Source organism: Stigmatopora nigra, chromosome 3, assembly GCF_051989575.1.
Source record: "Stigmatopora nigra isolate UIUO_SnigA chromosome 3, RoL_Snig_1.1, whole genome shotgun sequence".
Lineage (NCBI taxonomy): Eukaryota > Metazoa > Chordata > Actinopteri > Syngnathiformes > Syngnathidae > Stigmatopora > Stigmatopora nigra.
This window is the reverse complement of record NC_135510.1, coordinates 1,770,872-1,789,826: the sequence shown is the minus strand read 5'-3', so window position 1 is coordinate 1,789,826 and position 18,955 is coordinate 1,770,872. Positions and strand designations below refer to the sequence as shown.

Genomic DNA, 18,955 nt, shown 5'->3' with positions numbered 1-18,955 from the left:
TTTACGCATCTGACTCACTACACTCTTCTCCACCAGTTAGTACATGATAGATTTCTTCTAAGCTTAATTTTGAAATGAAATGCAGTAAACTTCATCAATTCCAAAATTCCTCCTTAGTATGGTCAATCATGAGTGCTTACTTTCTGTTTTAGTGACTTTTATTAATCAGAGTGCAAGATTACATCTAAGAACACAATTCACTATCAACTATCAATACATACAATTGCAAACATATGCAAGACTAAATCTAAGAATACGATTCATATTTCACACAGCACAAAAGATATAGTAAACATCATAACTAATAATTGTCAATAAAAATCTATTATAGTAACTTTTAATACATACAATTGCAAACGTGAGCAAGATTAAATCTAAGAACACAATTCACATTTCACAAAGCACAAAAGCTATAGTAAACATTTTAAACAATAGGTCTAAATAAAAATCAATTATAGTAACTATCAATACATACAATTGCAAACATATGCAAGACTAAATCTAAGAATAAGATTCATATTTCACACAGCACAAAAGATATAGTAAACATTTTAACCAACACATCAATAAAAATCTATTATAGTAACTTTTAATACATACAATTGCAAACATGCAGCAAGATTAAATCTAAGAATACAATTCACATTTCACACAGCACAAAAAGTACAGTAAACATTTTCACCATTAGGTGTCAATAAAAATCAATTCTAGTATTTTTTAATGATCAGATTTTTAAAAAAAAGTGCAAGATTAACCATAAGTATATATATTTCACCTTCACTGTGGCTCCCGAGCGCTCACGGTGTTTGCGGCGGACAAGAGCGAGGCAAACAGCGAATTGGGCCTCCTCGCCAACAACTCCGGTTCGCCCAACTCTGCCACCTGTGGGTCGGGAGTAACATTTTGGAATGACTTGACAGTTCCCGACACAAAAACCTTTTATTACGCCTCACTTTTCCATCATCCATGACCAGAACGCGGTCGGCGTGCATAACCGTGTTGATACGGTGTGCAATAGTCAGCACGGTGCAGTCCTGGAAGGCATCGATGATGGTGGTCTGGATCAAGGCGTCGGTCTCGGCATCGATGGAGGCCGTGGCCTCGTCCAAAAGAATAATCTGGGGGGGGGCAGGGGTGGGGGGGGGGCGGGGGAGTTTTTTTTATTTTTTTCCATTGGACTTCGCCAATGTCGATAAATTTGTGGTTACGTCCCAACCTTGGAGTTGCGCAACAGCGCCCTTGCTAGACACATCAACTGGCGCTCGCCCACTGAGAAGTTCTCTCCGTTCTCCGACACGGGTGCCTGAAGCTGACCTTCCAGTTTGGAGATCTGTACACACATAAAGTTTTGATCGTAAAACTATATATCCAGTCTGCGATATAACAGGATATCTCCCAATCTTCACCTCATCCCAAAATCCTTGAGAAACAATCTTTACGAGTGTTTTATGTGGTAATAAAAAAATAGGCAACAGTTGTCAAAGTGGCGGCCCGGAGCCAAATCTGGCCGGCTGCATCATTTTGTGCGGCCACAAGAAAGTTAAACATGAGTGTTCTGTTTTAGGATTAAATTAAAATGGAGTATATATATATATATATATATATATATATATATATATATATATATATATATATATATATATATATATATATATATATATATATATATATATATATATATATATATATATATATATATATATATATATATATATATATATATATATATATATATATATATATATATATATATATATATATATATATATATATATATATATATATATATATATATATATATATATATATATATATATATATATATATATATATATATATATATATATATATATATATATATATTACATTTCCTGATTTTCCCCATTTTAAATCAATAATTGTCATTTTTTAATCCATTTTTTCTGTGTTTTTAGTTCAAAAATCATTTTGTAAAATCGAAAAATATATTTTAATTTTTTTTTAAATTAACTTTGTTTTAGATCTATAAAAAAACGGAATATTCAGGGATTTTAATCCAGTTCTTTTAATCCATTCATAAAATTGCATTTCCTGATTTTCTTCTTTTTAAATCAATCATTGCACATTTCGTAACCTGAAACTTTCCCTCCTAGAGGCATTCTTAAGTAGAGGTTTGTCCATTTTGATGTTCTAAAGCCATGCAAAGTACAAATATTCCAATAATTGTAATGATGATTCACATGGATAGTTTGGAGTTAATCCACACTCCTACTCACCGAGTCCTTGACGCAAGTTTTCTCCAGAGCTGCCCAGATTTGCTCGTCACTGTAGTTATTGAAGGGGTCCAGGTTGTATCTGTGGACATGGACAAAAGTGGTCCTCAAACCGACAATGTACCTGCCACCCCCCGCCACCTCTGGGTTACCTGATGGTGCCGATGAACAGGACGGGATCCTGCGGGATGATGGACAGTCTCCTACGAAGCTGTCGCAGACTAATGGTGGAGATCTCCACCCCGTCGATACGGATGCTTCCCTCATGGGCCTCCACCAGCCGGAAGAGCGCCACCCCCAGGGAGGATTTACCTGAACGGAGAAGACTGGCTATTGGCCGCAGACTGAGGAAGTGGAGATCTGCCTTCTAAAAAAAGACCCTCACCGGAACCCGTCCTTCCCACGATGCCGATTTTCTCTCCACCTCCGATGGAGAAAGACAGCCCGTCCAGGACAACGGGAGTGTTCTCACGGTACTTCATCTTGTAGTCCCGGAAGTCGATGGTGCCGTTGGTGGGCCAGCCTACGGGAACGCGGGTGTCTACTATGTGTCCGTCCGCTTCCGATTTACAACCCTGATCAGAAGAATTTTCGATTTAAGAAGGCCATCGCACCGTGTTTCGACGGCTACGGGTTCTGTGAGCGACCGTGATATACTGCTGGAGCCTCTCCACGGAGTTGAACCTGGCCTCCACCTCCATGGCTTCGGTCACCACGTATTGCAGCGTGCCGGTCAGCTGCACGTGGCTACGTTAGCTTGGGAAAGCCACAACCTACCGCGACCTTAAAACATCTTAAAAACTACCTGGATGGTGTAGGACAAAGCCAAGCCTTTCAAGGATGGATCAATGTCCTCGTTGCTACTCAGAACCGCAAAGAGGGAAACACAAAAGGTCAAGGCAGCCGCCATGAAGTCGAGTCTGTAGCCCAGCCAACGAGTGCTGGCGTAGAAGAGCTGGAAGTGGTTGGAGTTGATGTCGTTCAGGGAATTGAACCTACCGCAAAATCAAGAGTTAAATGTGATTGAGAGCCTATTATTCTTTATGTACAGTATGAATGAGCTAAAATGTGTCCGCCAATGGGCCGGATGGGAAGCACAAGCGGGCCACTTGCGCCCACGGGCCACATGTTTGACACCCCTGCTCTAAACAATCATGAGTGGGAACGTGAATGGTGAATGTCCATTTGTCTCAAGCTATCTGGGGTGCTAGGTGCTGGTAAAAGTGGTCTCACAGTTTGATGTAGTTGCCTCGCATGTTGTAGGCGTGGATGGTGCTGAGGCCCTGCAAGATGGACGTGGTGAGGGAGATGCAGGGAGAGCGGCTGATGTTTTCCAAACTCTTCATCAAGCGCACACTTTGTTGGAACATGCTGCAGTAAAGAAAAAAAAACTGTAAAAAGAACTGTAATTTCTCACATATTAGCCTTAAAATAGCCTTAAAACGGTTGAATTTGATAATTTCTCACGTATTCGCCTTAGAATAGCCTTAAAACGGTCGAATTTGACAATTTCTCTCGTATAAGCCAGCTTGATTCACAATTTTCACCTCCATATTGGTTTAATATGGAGTACAAATGTATTCATTTGAAGGGAAAATCTTAAGAAAAAACATTTGTCAGAAGAATTGATTACTGGAATGGACATTCCTATGCAGTTGCCATTTGGTCTTTGTCACATTGCAGTTTTGTGCATGTCAAGTCTAATTTGTGCGCATATAAGCCGTACCATCAGGTCACCTTTAGCGAGAAATACGGTATAAGTGCCAAAAAATACAGTATCCTTAACCCCGACGAATCGTCCCAAGCCGAGGGGAGGTAACTTACGCGAGCACCAGGGCGAACAAAAGCCCCAAGATGAACACGGCAACCAGCAAGAATGGGAAAATGGCCGAGATGATGACCACGATACAGGTCACCATCATGGCAAATTGCAGGAAGGGGTCCAAGTGCAGTGGGAGAACGGTATCCAACTCCTCCTGGTCTTTGGACATGCGGTTGAGAATGCGGCCAGTGGGCGTGGTGTCGAAGAAACTCATGGGACTGCCCAGGATCTGTCAGGAGAAGAACAAAAACAGAGCTGGTTTTAACAGTAAACTCTAACTCAAACGTCCGGCGACCAAGCGTCTGGCGACCAAACGTCCGAGGGGAAAAAAAAAAGCCAGCCATGTACCTTCTTCACCATGCCGTCATGTAAGCGGCAGGCGGCGTTCAGGGTGGCGTCAGTGTAGAAGAAACATTTGATCAAGGACAAGACCACCATGACCACCACAGTCAGGCTGTAGACCAGCTGATAAAAGTCCAGGTCTGCGTTCTTGGAAATGTCGTAGTCTGACGTGGTGTCGTTACTCCAAAGGACCTAGCCAATGTTAGCGTCAGCATTAGTTACAGGTTCATTCATTTTCTCCAGGGGGGGTGCTGGAGCCTATTCGGGATAATTACGGGCTAGAGAAGGGGGCCGCCCAATCACAAGGCACGAGGAGTCAATTTAGCTTAGCATAGATCTTTTTTTGGGGGGGGGGGGGGGGGGGGGGGGAGTGGAGTACCGTGGGGGAAAAACCCACGCAACATGCAAACGCCAGCCAAACAGTGTGGACCGACCTGGAATAGGAACCCACAACCTCAGAACTGTGAACCCCTCGCATTAATCACTCGTAGTACTGAGATTAATTGGGCCCTAACCATATTTAGGGGCCATTTAGAGAGGTCAATTAGCTTAGCATACATATTTGGGGGATTTTGAAGTTTTTTAATAAGGCTTGTTAAATAGTACTTAGAAATTTAACAGTACTTAGAAATTAAACAGTACTTACATATGAAACAGTACTTAGATATGAAACAGTACTTAGATATTAAACAGTACTTAGATAGTAAACAGTATTTAGATACTAAACAGTACTTATATACTAAACATTACTTTGACATTAAACAGTACTTAGATATTAAACAGTACTTAGACAGTAAACAGTATTTAGATACTAAACAGTACTTAGATACTAAACAGTACTTAGACATTAAACAGTACTTAGATATTGAACAGTAAAAACTCTCTCTCATAGATATTAAACTCTCTCTTTTAGATATTAAACTCTCTCTCTCTTAGATATTAAACTCCCTCTCTTAGATATTAAACTCTCTCTCATGAATGTAATTTTGAGAGCTGGCTTCAACAGTAAACCATTCATAAGGGGAGCAATTGATTGACAGATATGTTTTGTGTCCTCACCCCACTGCCTTGGCCCAGCCAATAGCTGAGCCACCAGTTGGAGAAAGCCGTGGAGGCGATCATCAGGACCACAATCAGGAAGTTGAAGAAAGTGATGAAGAAACCTGAAGAAACGGACCACAGACCGACTCATGTTTTTTTTTTGTGTTCGGGAATTTACCAGTTTCCTACCTCCGGCCGCCTTGCAGTACTGAGCGTAAGTCCTCCAGGAGATAGCACCCTCTGTGCACGTCTCCTCGCTGACCAACTGCTCGCCACTGTTGACGGCTGTGATGTCCTCAGATACTAGAATACAATAGAAATAGTCTGATGTAGAGGAATTTTGTTTTTGGTGACATTGAAAGTCATTATAAAAATCATCGTCAAGGTCGGTCACAAAAGCTGTGGAAAAGAAACAATAATTAGTACTTTATTACCAATGTAAAAAATATCAAAATGGTACAATCAAATGCTTTTGCTTTGTTGTCCCCCAAAAGTAAATGCATTTCCTTATACCTTATTTTGTTTTAGTGCAGGTCACAGTATGCTTAGTATTAAAAATCAATGCTTTTCTTCCAATTTTCTTTCATTTTGTGTGTTTCTCACATTTTGGGACACCAATTTTAAAGGGTTGTGTGAGGACCGTGGAAGGAATGAGATAATTTACATATAAAGTGCATCTCTACTTACGAAATGTTCAAGTTAGGAAAAAAGCTACGACTGTATTTAATGAATGCTTGGATTGCGGTAACCTCGGTTGATGATTCCAATGGTTGCCGGTTCTTCTTCATCCATCTCAGATGGTGCCACCTCTTTGTTTTGCCCCGACTGCACATGAAAACACGCACGTGATCAGCGCTTTTACGTTGTCATCATTTCACCACAAACAGAAGCCAGTCGTACCTTGGCTTGCTCCGCCTTGTATCCTGTGATGAGTTGGGCGTAACGTCCGTCCGCCCTCATCAGTGTGCGATGGTTCCCCGACTCCAGAACCTGGCCGTTCTCCAACACCAGGATGTCATGGCAGAATTCCAGATACTGGCGGAAAGGCAAGGTAGAGTTTTAAAGACAAATATAAATGATTACAGACCGTGCATTCCAAAGATATTTGATAGAATTTAATGGGAGGTTTACGTATAATAATAATAATAATAATAATAATAATAATAATAATAATAATAATAATAATAATAATCGTAATAATAATAATAATAATAATAATAATAATAATAATAATAATAATAATAATAATAATAATAATAATAATAATAATAATAATAATAATAATAATAATAATAATAATAATAATAATAATAATAATAATAATAATAATAATAATAATAATAATAATAATCATAATAATAATCATAATAATAACCATAATCATAATCATAATAATAATCATGATAATAATCATAATCATAATAATAATAATAATCATAATAATAATCATAATATTAATCATAATCATAATAATAATCATAATGATAATCATAATAATAATTATAATCATAATAATAATCATAATAATAATAATAATAATAATCATAATAATAATAATAATAATAATCATAATAATAGTAATAATGGTGTGGGAAGGGTTAGGGTTAGAGAGACTGAATCAATTTAGTAGTCTTTAAATGTTATTCATTGACAGCCATTGCCAGAATTGAAAAGTCAAAATACCATATTTTCTCGCATATAAGCCGTATTTGCCCCTAATAAAAGATGACTGAATCCAAGGTAAGGCTTATATGCGCACAAATTAGACTTGACATGCATAAAAACACAAAACAATGCGGCCAATAGGGTAATTTCTTTCAAAATAGAGAAAAGATCAATAAATAAAACGCTGGATTTTGATGTCTATCACTGAAATTTAAAAAAAAAAAAACATTTGGAAAATAGGATTACAGCTACCTGAAGCTGGTGCGTGACCAGGATGATGGACTTTCCCTGCAGCTGGCGTTGGATGCACTGCTCGAAAATGTGCTTGCCCACGTGGGCGTCCACTGCCGAAAGCGGATCGTCCAATAGGAAGATCTCCCTGTCGGAATAGACGGCCCGGGCCAAGCTGATTCGCTGCTTCTGACCGCCCGAGAGATTCAGGCCACGTTCGCCGATCTGACCACACCCAAAGAAACACACGTGGTCACCAAAACTCAACAGCGCCACCGCCTGGTAAAGGTTCCCACCTCAGTTTGATCGGCGTGTGGCAGTATATCCAGGTCGGCTCGAAGACTGCAAGCATCCAAAACGCTTTCGTACCTGCGCCGAGAAACGGAGGATGGGGATGATGCATTCAGGATGGGCCAGTTTTTTTTTTTTTCGTGTTATATATTACTTACCTGTCAGGGTCCATTGGGCTCCCCATCAAGATGTTTTCCCGAACAGTGCCGTGAAAGATCCAGGCCTGCTGGGAAACGTACGCAAAGGTCCCGTTCGCCTTGATGGAGCCTCTGAAAAGGTGCATCTATAAGACAGAGGGGGGTGGGGCAAAGTTTGATTGGCGGCTCTCACATTAGCATCATACCATCCACAGAGTGGGTCGGACCACTTTGTATTTAAAAGGTGTTTTTTCAGAGGGTTAGAACTAATGAATGTGTAGTTCATTTCTATGGGAAACATTTGTTTGAGTTAAAAGCCCGCGAAACATTTGTTTGAGTTAAAAGCCCGCGAAACATATGTTTGACGGTGGGTGGGTGGGGCAACTCACTTGCTCTAAAAGGCTGGAAATGAGTGAAGTCTTCCCACTGCCGACATTTCCGCAGACGCCCAGCAAGTGACCCTTGGGGAGCGTGAAGGAAATATTCCGCAAAGTGGCCGAGGGGTTAAAATTTTGACCCACAGACAAGTCATCCATCTCAGTTCCCATTTCGATCGACTCGTTGGCTGGGTTTGGTTTCTGCCAAGAAAGGGTGGCATTTTTGATCACGATGGCATGTTCGCCTCCGTTCTCCTGAACCAAATATGGATCTGGATTCTGGATCAGCAATATTTTCTGGAGAGAAGAGGAGGCGGCGTTATGCGAGTGGCGGTAAACAGTGGCTGGACGACTTTGAACCGAGGGTGGGTGCATTTTGTAGCCGCAACCTTAAAATGGCATACAAATCTTTGAATTGGACAATTTCCCCCATATAAGCCCCACCCCCATAAAATGGCCTTAAAATCTTTGAATTGGACAATTTCCCTCATATAAGCCCCACCCATAAAATGGCCTTAAAATCCTTGAATTTCCCTTGTATAAGCCGCACTATGATTCACAATTTCACCTCCATTTTCATGGTTTTAATTGGAAGTACAAGTGTGTTATTTCGAAGGGAAAATCTAAAGAAAAATCATTGCATGTGGACAAATTCAAAAAGGAAGTGAACAAGACAACGAGGAAGATTATATTTATAATATATAGATAATATGTCGTATATTTGAGGAAAGACAGTAGTTTATGGAGCTTACCTTCAGACGCGCAATGGAAACGCTGGCCTCGGCCAGAGCCTTGACGGCCAATGGAAAGAGACACAGGCAGAAGCGTATTGCGTTGAACACGGCAATGGTGGTAAAAGCCTGACGTTGAAACAGAATAGTATTATTATTATTATTATTATTATGAATATTTTCTTCCATCATTGGGGTAACTCACTTCAGTGGTGTCCAGTTTCCAGCCTAACAAGGTGTGCAGCATGAAGGTGAGCACGGTGGCGAAGGCGGGGGTGATGCTGGTGATGCCCGTGTTGGCGTTCTGGATGTAACTGGCGACGCGCAGGTGTCCTTTCTCCTTTCGCCTCAACTCTGGTGGAAGAAACGGTTCAAATTGTCATGCTGCCAAATTGAATTGAAAGCCTCTATTATCATTGTATGTATAAGTATGATGAGATTTAAAGCTTCAGCAGAAACTGTACCAATTAATACAAAAAAAATAATCAATGAATATCAATAAATCATAAATAAATACCGGCGTACCTCTGTCACCGGACGTTTGGTCGCCAGTTAAATGGACTTAGATACGAAACAGTACTTAGATATTAAACAGTACTTAGATATTAAACAGTACTTGGACATTAAACAGTACTTAGATATAAAACAGTACTTAGACATTAAACAGTACTTACATACTAAACAGTACTTAGATACTAAACCGTACTTAGATATTAAACAGAAAATTTTAAATAGTAAACAGTATTTAGGTATTAAATGGTACTTAGATGGTAAACAGTATTTAGGTATTAAACAGTATTTAGATATTAAAGAGTACTTAGATATTAAACAGTACTTAAATAGTAAACAGTACTTAGATAGTAAACTGTATTTAGATAGTAAAGAGTACTAAGATATTAAACAGTACTTCTACATTAAACAATACTTAGATATTAAACAGTACTTAGATAGTAAAAAGTATTTACATAGTAAACAGTACTAAGATATTAAACAGTACTTCTACATTATACAATACTTAGATATTAAACAGTACTTAGATAGTAAACAGTATACTTCTACATTAAACAATACTTAGATCGTAAACAGTACTAAGATATTAAACAGTACTTCTACATCAAACAATACTTAGATATTAAACAGTACTTAGATAGTAAACAGTATTTACATAGTAAACAGTACTAAGATATTAAACAGTACTTCTACATGAAACAATACTTAGATATTCAACAGTACTTAGATGGTAAACAGTATTTAGGTATTAAACAGTACTTAGATAGTAAACAGTATTTAGGTTTTAAACAGTACTTAGATATTAAACAGTACTTAGATATTAAACAGTACTTAAATAGTAAACAGTACTTAGATAGTAAACAGTATTTAGATAGTAAACAGTACTAAGATATTAAACCGTACTTCTACATAAAACAATACTTAGATAGTAAACAGTACTAAGATATTAAACAGTACTTCTACATTAAACAATACTTAGATATTAAACAGTACTTAGATAGTAAACAGTATTTAGATAGTAAACAGTACTAAGATATTAAATAGTACTTCTACATTAAACAATACTTAGATATTAAACAGTACTTAGATAGTAAACAGTATTCAGGTATTAAACAGTAGTTAGATATTAAAGAGTACTTAGATATTAAACAGTACTTAAATAGTAAACAGTACTTAGATAGTAAACAGTACTTAGATAGTAAACAGTATTTAGATAGTAAACAGTACTTAAATAGTAAACAGTACTTAGATAGTAAACAGTATTAGGATAGTAAACAGTACTAAGATATTAAACAGTACTTCGACATTAAACAATACTTAGATATTAAACAGTACTGAGATAGTAAACAGTATTTAGATAGTAAACAGTACTAAGATATTAAACAGTACTTCTACATTAAACAATACTTAGATATTAAACAGTACTTAGATAGTAAACAGTATTTACATAGTAAACAGTACTAAGATATTAAACAGTACTTCTACATTAAACAATACTTAGATATTAAACAGTACTTAGATAGTAAACAGTATTTACATAGTAAACAGTACTAAGATATTAAATAGATAATAAAACGGTTTAACTCTAATGAATTAAGAAAAATGTGTTTTTGCCTCCTAACAATTGATAATAATAAATAAGTTTGTATCTATATTTTATCCTCGACCATCAAGTTTTTTTCATCTTTTTTTAGTTAGTCATATGTTTTTCCCTCCTAACACTAACACAATAATAAATACATTTGGATCCTTACTTTGTCCTAGGACATCAAGTTTTTTTCCATTTTATTTTAATTAGTCATATGATGTTCTTCCCTGCAAACACTCGATAATAAAAAATAAAATTGCTTCCATCTTTTATCCTAGAGCATCAAGTTTTTTTCATCTCTTTTAGCTAGTCATACCATGTTCTTCCCTCGTAAAACTCGATAATAACAAGTACATTTGTATCCCTATTTTATCCTAGGACATCAAGTATCTTCATTTTGTTTAGATAGTCGGTCACAGACGAGTAAAGAAATATTCATTTTTAAAGCATATTGTCTCATTTCATCCCCCTAAAAATCCCATAAACTTTCATCTAATATCCCGTTTTCACTCATAATAAAAGGGTACTCCAATAATAACCATTCCTGAAAAGCTACAATGTTTCAATCTGTTTTCACACCAACAAAAAAAATTAAAAAATAAAAGAAATCTGTTCCTACCGGCAATTTTCACCTTGAAAGAATCTTCCCAGGCGTACATTTTGATGAGCTTGATACTGTTGAGTACTTCATTGATGGTACGAACTCGACTATCAGTCATCAAAACGGCTTTGAGACGAAACTTGTTGGTGAGACCGGCCAAGATGAACTAAATGGCAGGGTAAAAAAAAAAAAAAAAACGTCAGAAAGATATATATAAAAATAAGTGAAGTGAGTGTTCTCCTGACCTGCAGAGGGATAAAGATCAGATAGATCCCGACTCCCATCAGCGCCGTCACGCCCAAGATGTACCAGGCGTAGCCGATGCAGATGACAAAGAGCACGGGTGCCGACAGCAAGAAGCTGCCATAAAGCACCGCCTCGAAAAGCTTGTGCCCGTCGCTGGTCAGGACGTTAATGATCTGTGAGGAACCAAGATATATTGCTTATCATTGCTTCTATCATTTTCATTGCCTTTAAATAACATGTACCGTATTTTCTGGCCTATAAGACGTATTTTTCGCTCCAAAAAATGATGATTGAATCCAGGATATGCACAAATTAGACTTGATATGCAGAAAATGTGAGAATGTGTGGCTGATATGTGAAATAGAGAAAAGATAAACTGCTAAAATGCTATATCAGATTAATTTTGAGGTCTATAAATGAAATTTAAGGAAAAAAAATGAACACTATCTTGCATCAAATGGTGAAAAAACTTACTTGTGCCTGGCTTTGCTCACTCAGGGTGCCGCTATCTTACCTAAGGATGACAAACTAGACCACTATGGACACACTTACTGCTTGTAGTGGTCACCTAACTTCCTTTTTTAATTTGTCTATGTGCAGGCAAACACACTTTTGGAATATTGAATTATAAATACAATTATAAAGTATCTAAGAAATAGCATTTTCAATGATTTCTCTTAAGATTTTCCCTTCAAAGTAACACATTTATACTCCCTATTAAAAACATGAATATGGAGGGGAAAATCCTTTTACACCATGTTGTTATTTTGGGAAATTGAACGATAGTTACCTCTCCCTCGGAGATGGCGCTGTGGACCCGCAGCGAGATGACCTTCTGGTAGGCCATGCCGCTGAAGGCCCCCTTGAGCCGGGTGGCCGTGCGAAGGTTGAGGCCGCACAGAAGCGACATGAAAAAGGCCTTGAAGAATTCGGAGCCAAAAAGTGCAAAGCATAAGCCTATGCCGTACAATTGCGTCCAATTGGAAGGGTCATTGACGTAGTTCAGGAGTTGGTAAACCAGGACGGCCTGAGGGAAAATGTCAAAAGGCAGATTTCAGAATTATGGACAATATTTTGAGGAGGCCATTGTAGTATATTAGTCTTGTCTGCAAGTTTTGTAAGATAAAGGTTTAAAAAAAAAACAATCAGGGATATTTTAGCAGAAAAAAACTATTTTTGAATAGTCATAAATGAAAACAAAAGTAATACAAAAAACAAAAACAAATGAAGGGGCTATTTGAAAGATTAATCAGACTAATAAAACCAAAAAATGCCAATTAAAAAACAACCAAAAAAATAAATAACAAAAAGCTTGTAAACAAAAAATATATAAAAACCTTGTAAACAAAAAAATATATCATTTAAAATAAAATACATGAAGGGAAAAAAATCAATCATATGAATTGTCATCATTTAAAAAAAACAGTGCATAAAAATTATATCATTTAAGAATTAATCATTAAAAAAATGTTAATAAATGAGTCAGTTATACCATAGCAACTACAGTTTATGTTATGCTACATTGCTCTATGCTACATTATGGCGATCACCAATCACACCAAAAGCCACTCTATTAGACATTAACTCTTGAAAGAGGGAGGAGCCAACTCACTGGACCCAGAAAGGCGGCCACCATGGTCAAAACTCCAACCATCACCGATATGATAAGCCTTGTTTTTTGAAATCTCAGAATGGCGCGGACCAAAGAGGCCTTCTCCAGACCCCACTTTCCTACTTCCTCTGCCCAGAATCTTTGGAGCCTGGTGGGGTGGGGGTGGGGGTGGGGGGGTGGGGTGGGGGGGTTAACATCAATGTCAAATGTACTACAAAACTTTTCCATCAGCACAAGTGGGCAGAATAGACAAAAAGGTGACTTTAGTAAAAGTACTGTGAGGTTAGATTCAACTTATTTTTTGAGTGTGTCTGCATCATAATCCAAGTTTAGTACTATTAAAAAACTTTTTACTACTATTAAAAAACATTTTAGTACTATTAAAAAACATTTTGGTACTATTAAAACACATTTTAGTCCTATTAAAACATTTTGGTACTATTAAAACACATTTTAGTACTATTGAAACACATTTTAGTACTATTGAAACACATTTTAGTACTATTAAAACACATATTAGTACTATTAAAAACATTTTGGTACTATTAAAACACATTTTAGTACTATTGAAACACATTTTAGTACTATTAAAACACATATTAGTACTATTAAAAACATTTTAGTACTATTAAAAACATTTTAATACTATTAAAAACATTTTGGTACTATTAAAACACATTTTGGTACTATTAAAACACATTTTAGTACTATTAAAAACATTTTAGTACTATTGAAAAATATTTTAGGACTATTAAAAACATTTCAGTACTGTTAAAAACATTTCAGTACTGTTAAAAACATGTTAGTACTATTAAAACATTTTAGTACTATTAAAAACATTTTAGTACTATAAAAAACATTTGAGTACTATTATGAAACATTTTAGTACTATTAAAAACATTTTAGTACTATTAAAAAACATTTTAGTACTATTAAAAAAACATTTAAGTACTATTAAAAACATTTGAGTTCTATTAAGAAACATTTTAGTACTATTAAAAACATTCTAGTACAATTAAAAACATTTTAGTACTATTAATAAACATGTTAGTACTATTAAAAACATTTTAGTACTATTAAAAAACATTTTTTGTACTATTAATCCAAAAATTATTTGTTACTTTCTTAATAGATGGCGAATTAGAACAAATCAAAATGTTTTTACAATATCTTGTTTTTTTTTGTTTTTTTCTGAACCAATTAATTAGTTTTTAGTTCATTCCTATGGGAAACATTCATTTGAGTCAATAGTGCTTGAGCGCCCCAAACCTCTCCGTGTTTCTTCCAGCCTCATCCAAAGGTGACATCTTCAGCGAGTTGACATCCAGCCGTTTCCGGAACATGGCCCACATCATGGAGGTCATCCATGCGAAGGTGGCAAGGGAAAAGAACCCGGCGTTGTCCATTGGGTGCTTCCTAGATAAGAAAAGCCAACAGACTCCCACATTAGCCACATATTAGCCACATTTAAAAAATAATAATAAAATTGGATTCACTGACTTTGATGAAGTGCAACAACGGAAAGGTTTGAGGTTATCAACGCTGGGTTTGTACTTCCCAAACAGCAACGGGGTGGCGTTTTCGTCGTCATTTTCGGGCTCCTCGATCGTAAAAACCCGGGGAAGTCTTTTCACCCTGCCACCATCTCCGGCCATTGCCATGTCCTGTGAACACATATGCAGCTTTCTAGGTGAAAACAATTTCATAGTTGGAGCCAATCCCATTGGATTTGGAGTTAGCTAGCAATAGCTTTTTGATGGAGGGTGATAAATACATTTGTATCAAAACCATTTTTTCCTCCTTTCACCTTGATGAATTTTTTTTTTTAATTATAATTATGATTACCTTAATTTAGCTTTATGATACTGAGGGAACATCACACAATATACAAAATAGACTAGGGTTGAATCTAAAGATATAAATATTTTTATTGTCCTAGAATATCACCCAATAGATGAGCTAACAAAATTGGATTTACCATTAACATAAGTAAAAAGTGGGGGAAACATGAAAAAAAATGTGAAACATCAGAAGCAGCAAAAATCTACCCAATTATTAACAAAATAATAATAATAATAATAATAATAATAGTAATAATAATAATAATACTAATAATAATAATAATAATAATAATAATAATAATAATAATAATAATAATAATAATAATAATAATAATAATAATAATAATAATAATAATAATAATAATAATAATAATAATAATAATAATAATAATAATAATAATAATAATAATAATAATAATAATAATAATAATAATAATAATAATAATAATAATAATAATAATAATAATAATAATAATAATAATAATAATAATAATAATAATAATAATAATAATAATAATAATAATAATAATAATAATAATAATAATAATAATAATAATAATAATAATAATAATAATAATAATAATAATAATAATAGTAATAGTAATAGTAATAGTAATAGTAATAATAATAGTAATAATAATAGTAATAATAATAGTAATAATAATAATAATAATAATAATAATAATAATAATAATAATAATAATAATAATAATAATAATAATAATAATAATAATAATAATAATAATAATAATAATAATAATAATAATAATAATAATAATAATAATAATAATAATAATAATAATAATAATAATAATAATAATAATAATAATAATAATAATAATAATAATAATAATAATAATAATAATAATAATAATAATAATAATAATAATAATAATAATAATAATAAAAATAATAATAACAAGTAGTAGTAGAAGAAGAAGGGTTATAATAAAAAGAATAAAAAGAATAAAAAGAATAAAAATAATAAAAAGAATAAAAATAATAAAAAGAATAAAAAGAATAAAAATAATAAAAATAATAAAAAGAATAAAAATTATAAAAAGAATAAAAAGAATAAAAAGAATAAAAAGAATAAAAAGAATAAAAAGAATAAAAAGAATAAAAAGAATAAGAATAAGAAGAATAAGAAAACTAAAAAGAATAAAAAGAATAAAATGAATAAGAAGAAAAAGAAGCATAAGAATAAGAATAAGAAGAATAAGAAAAAGGAGAAAAAGAAGAATAAGAAGAAGAAAATAATAAGAATAATAAGAATAAGAAAAAGAAGAAAAAGAAGAAAAAGAAGAATAAGAAGAAGAAAATAATAAGAATAATAAGAATAATTATAAAAATTATTGCTATGGATATGATCCCATTTCCCAAGTTTGTTCTACTTTGTACTTTTTGATTTTGCTTTGATATAGCATCCGTACGTACTGTCTAATTTGTAACGATGTATTTTTTTTCTTTTTTTTTCTTCATCTGCATCCCCCCTTCTTTTTAATGTCACAAAGAAATATCCCCAAATACGGAATGAATGAATAAAGTTATCCAATGAAGTTATCCTTCTTTTTGACTTTACTCCCACCCGAAAACGCCCTTAAAAGTGCGGGGCCCGGTTGCGACCTGGCCCCGGTCCCCCTTACACTCGGAATATCCATCCCTGAATATACCGTATGACACCTTGGTTCCTTTCTAGGCGTAGAAGTTGAAGCTCTTGATGATCTCTTCTTCTTTCTTTTCTTCTGATTCTTTCTTCTTTCTTCTTTCGAATTTCGGAACTTTGAAATCTCGAGGCACAAGTAGTAGGAAACTCTGGTGAGTCTGTCTGAGTGCGTGGTCTCAAGCTGACTTGATGCTCTTTAAATCCCCCCCCCCCCCCCCGAGTGTCCTTGATAACCACAACCTATCTGTAGCTCTTCCTCCTCCTCCTCCTCCTCCTCCTCCTCCTCCTCCTCCATCTCCCTAAAGACCTTTCTATTGGTCAATGTGTGATTCATCATTACAGAGCACTTGTAGAATTGGAGATGGGCCCATAGAAGGTCTTTATTTGGAGTTAATGTGTAAAAATTGGTGTCAACATGAAAATTAAATAATAATCAGACATAGGCATTGTCGTCATCGCTGACTTGACAAAAAGCCTAGTAGTCATCATACCCTTAGCAGCGTATGACGAAATTGTATAGTGCCTCTCCACAAGTTCGTCTTCCCAAACAAGACCCATTAATGACATATTCATACTTGTTCCTTCTCCTCCTCCTCCTTCAGCGCCATCAATTTGGCAAATTGCCTCAACGATGCCAACAAGAATAAAATGGATCACTTACTTGCGCTCACTGTCTTCTTACTTACCCTCCCTTAGTCAACCTGTAGAAGGCATTGACCCACGCCAAACCACCTTCCTTTCATAGAAGGGATTTGTGTCGTCATCACATCTGGTGTTGCTGCAGGTTCATAATGTTGTCTTGCATCAAACATTTTGGATGAAAGTATTTTGAAGATGTATTAATGGCAGGTGCATCAAGGACAGGACGGGCTGCATTTTTTTTTGGGGGTTCTTGCATTTGTTACAAAAAAGCAACCTCCAACGTCTCAATGGCCAGAGGCGAGCATAAAAAAAACACACAAGACAACCATCAGAAAAGAACATTACAAAAAAATATGTGCGCAGAAAATGAGGGGAAGAGGAATGATTAAAATATTCTTCTACTATTCTTCAACCAAACTATTTGTTTTGAATTTTGATGATCATGTTCTTTAAAATTTGTGGGATTTGGTTATTTAAAAAGGCATTTGATTTGAAATGTTGACTTGGGCCTTTTTGATTTGGATGTCATTTTTTTTAAATGTATACCTACCTAATGTCTTGTGTAGTCTTAAATGTATACCTCATGTGCTGTGCATTTTAGTACATATTAGGTTTCTTCAAGAAACACTTGTCAAAACACTACAGCTACCCTCCTTGTTAGTATATTAGACAGTATCTCATGCTGAAGATCGGGGTTCGATTCCCCGACGGAGAAAATCAACTTGTTGCCGCTGCTAAAATATGCCTTACTCAGCCAGTTAGTACATAATATATCTATTCCAAACTTAATTGTGATGAAAATATTGCAGCCTTCTTTGTTTTTTTTTTTTTATCTGCGAGACATCACCGACACACTTATTCTAGAAATCTTTAAGACATAGCTTTCTTCGTAACCTAATTGTTGATCGAGAACGTCTTCCTTCCTCTACAAGTTAGTACATTATAGCATACTTGGAAACTTAATCGTCCGTCCCAACAGCATCCTTCCTCGTTAGTATAGTGGACAGTATCTCCGCCTGTCACGCGGGAGACCGGGGTTTGATTCCCCGACGGGGAGTATCACTTTGTCACGCGTGACACACAGCACTATACTCTACCACTTAGTACATAATAGCTTTCTTCGAAACTTAATTTTCAATGAAGAGCAGTATCCTTCCCCGTTAGTAAAGTGGACAGTATTTTTCGCCTAACATGTGGAAGACTGTAGTTCAATTCCCCGATGGGGAGTAATAACTTTTTGCTTCTGCCACACTACGTCATAGCCTACCAGTTAGTACATATTAGCTTTCTTCCAAATTTAATTGACAATACAATACAGCAATGTTCCTCATAACCACTAGTTATTTGTTACTTTGTTGAT

At 35.3% G+C, this 18,955-nt stretch overlaps 1 protein-coding gene across 4 annotated transcripts; it reads right to left on the bottom strand.

The window, feature by feature from the left end:
- Positions 1-140: 140 nt before the first annotated feature.
- On the bottom strand, positions 141-17,145 carry LOC144194337 (ATP-binding cassette sub-family C member 12-like). 4 transcript variants are annotated; one of them, XM_077713323.1, is made up of 28 exons: positions 16,961-17,145; positions 14,947-15,110; positions 14,716-14,862; positions 13,447-13,594; positions 12,625-12,861; positions 11,834-12,007; positions 11,607-11,754; positions 9,095-9,243; positions 8,911-9,018; positions 8,171-8,455; positions 7,803-7,927; positions 7,650-7,722; positions 7,375-7,578; positions 6,358-6,492; positions 6,207-6,282; positions 5,647-5,856; positions 5,476-5,579; positions 4,423-4,608; positions 4,077-4,303; positions 3,486-3,623; positions 3,058-3,247; positions 2,900-2,989; positions 2,638-2,827; positions 2,405-2,564; positions 2,256-2,334; positions 1,217-1,330; positions 954-1,118; positions 141-882 (listed from the first exon to the last, which is right to left on the bottom strand). In XM_077713323.1, the coding sequence occupies exons 2-28, from the start codon at positions 15,105-15,107 to the stop codon at positions 778-780; spliced, it is 4,128 nt and encodes a 1,375-aa protein (XP_077569449.1). In that variant the 5' UTR covers positions 15,108-15,110; positions 16,961-17,145; the 3' UTR covers positions 141-777. The 4 variants fall into 4 exon arrangements, with proteins under 4 accessions (XP_077569449.1, XP_077569451.1, XP_077569450.1 ...); XM_077713325.1 differs by having other exon boundaries at positions 5,647-5,760; XM_077713324.1 differs by having other exon boundaries at positions 16,971-17,145.
- Between the last annotated feature and the right edge of the window lie 1,810 nt (positions 17,146-18,955).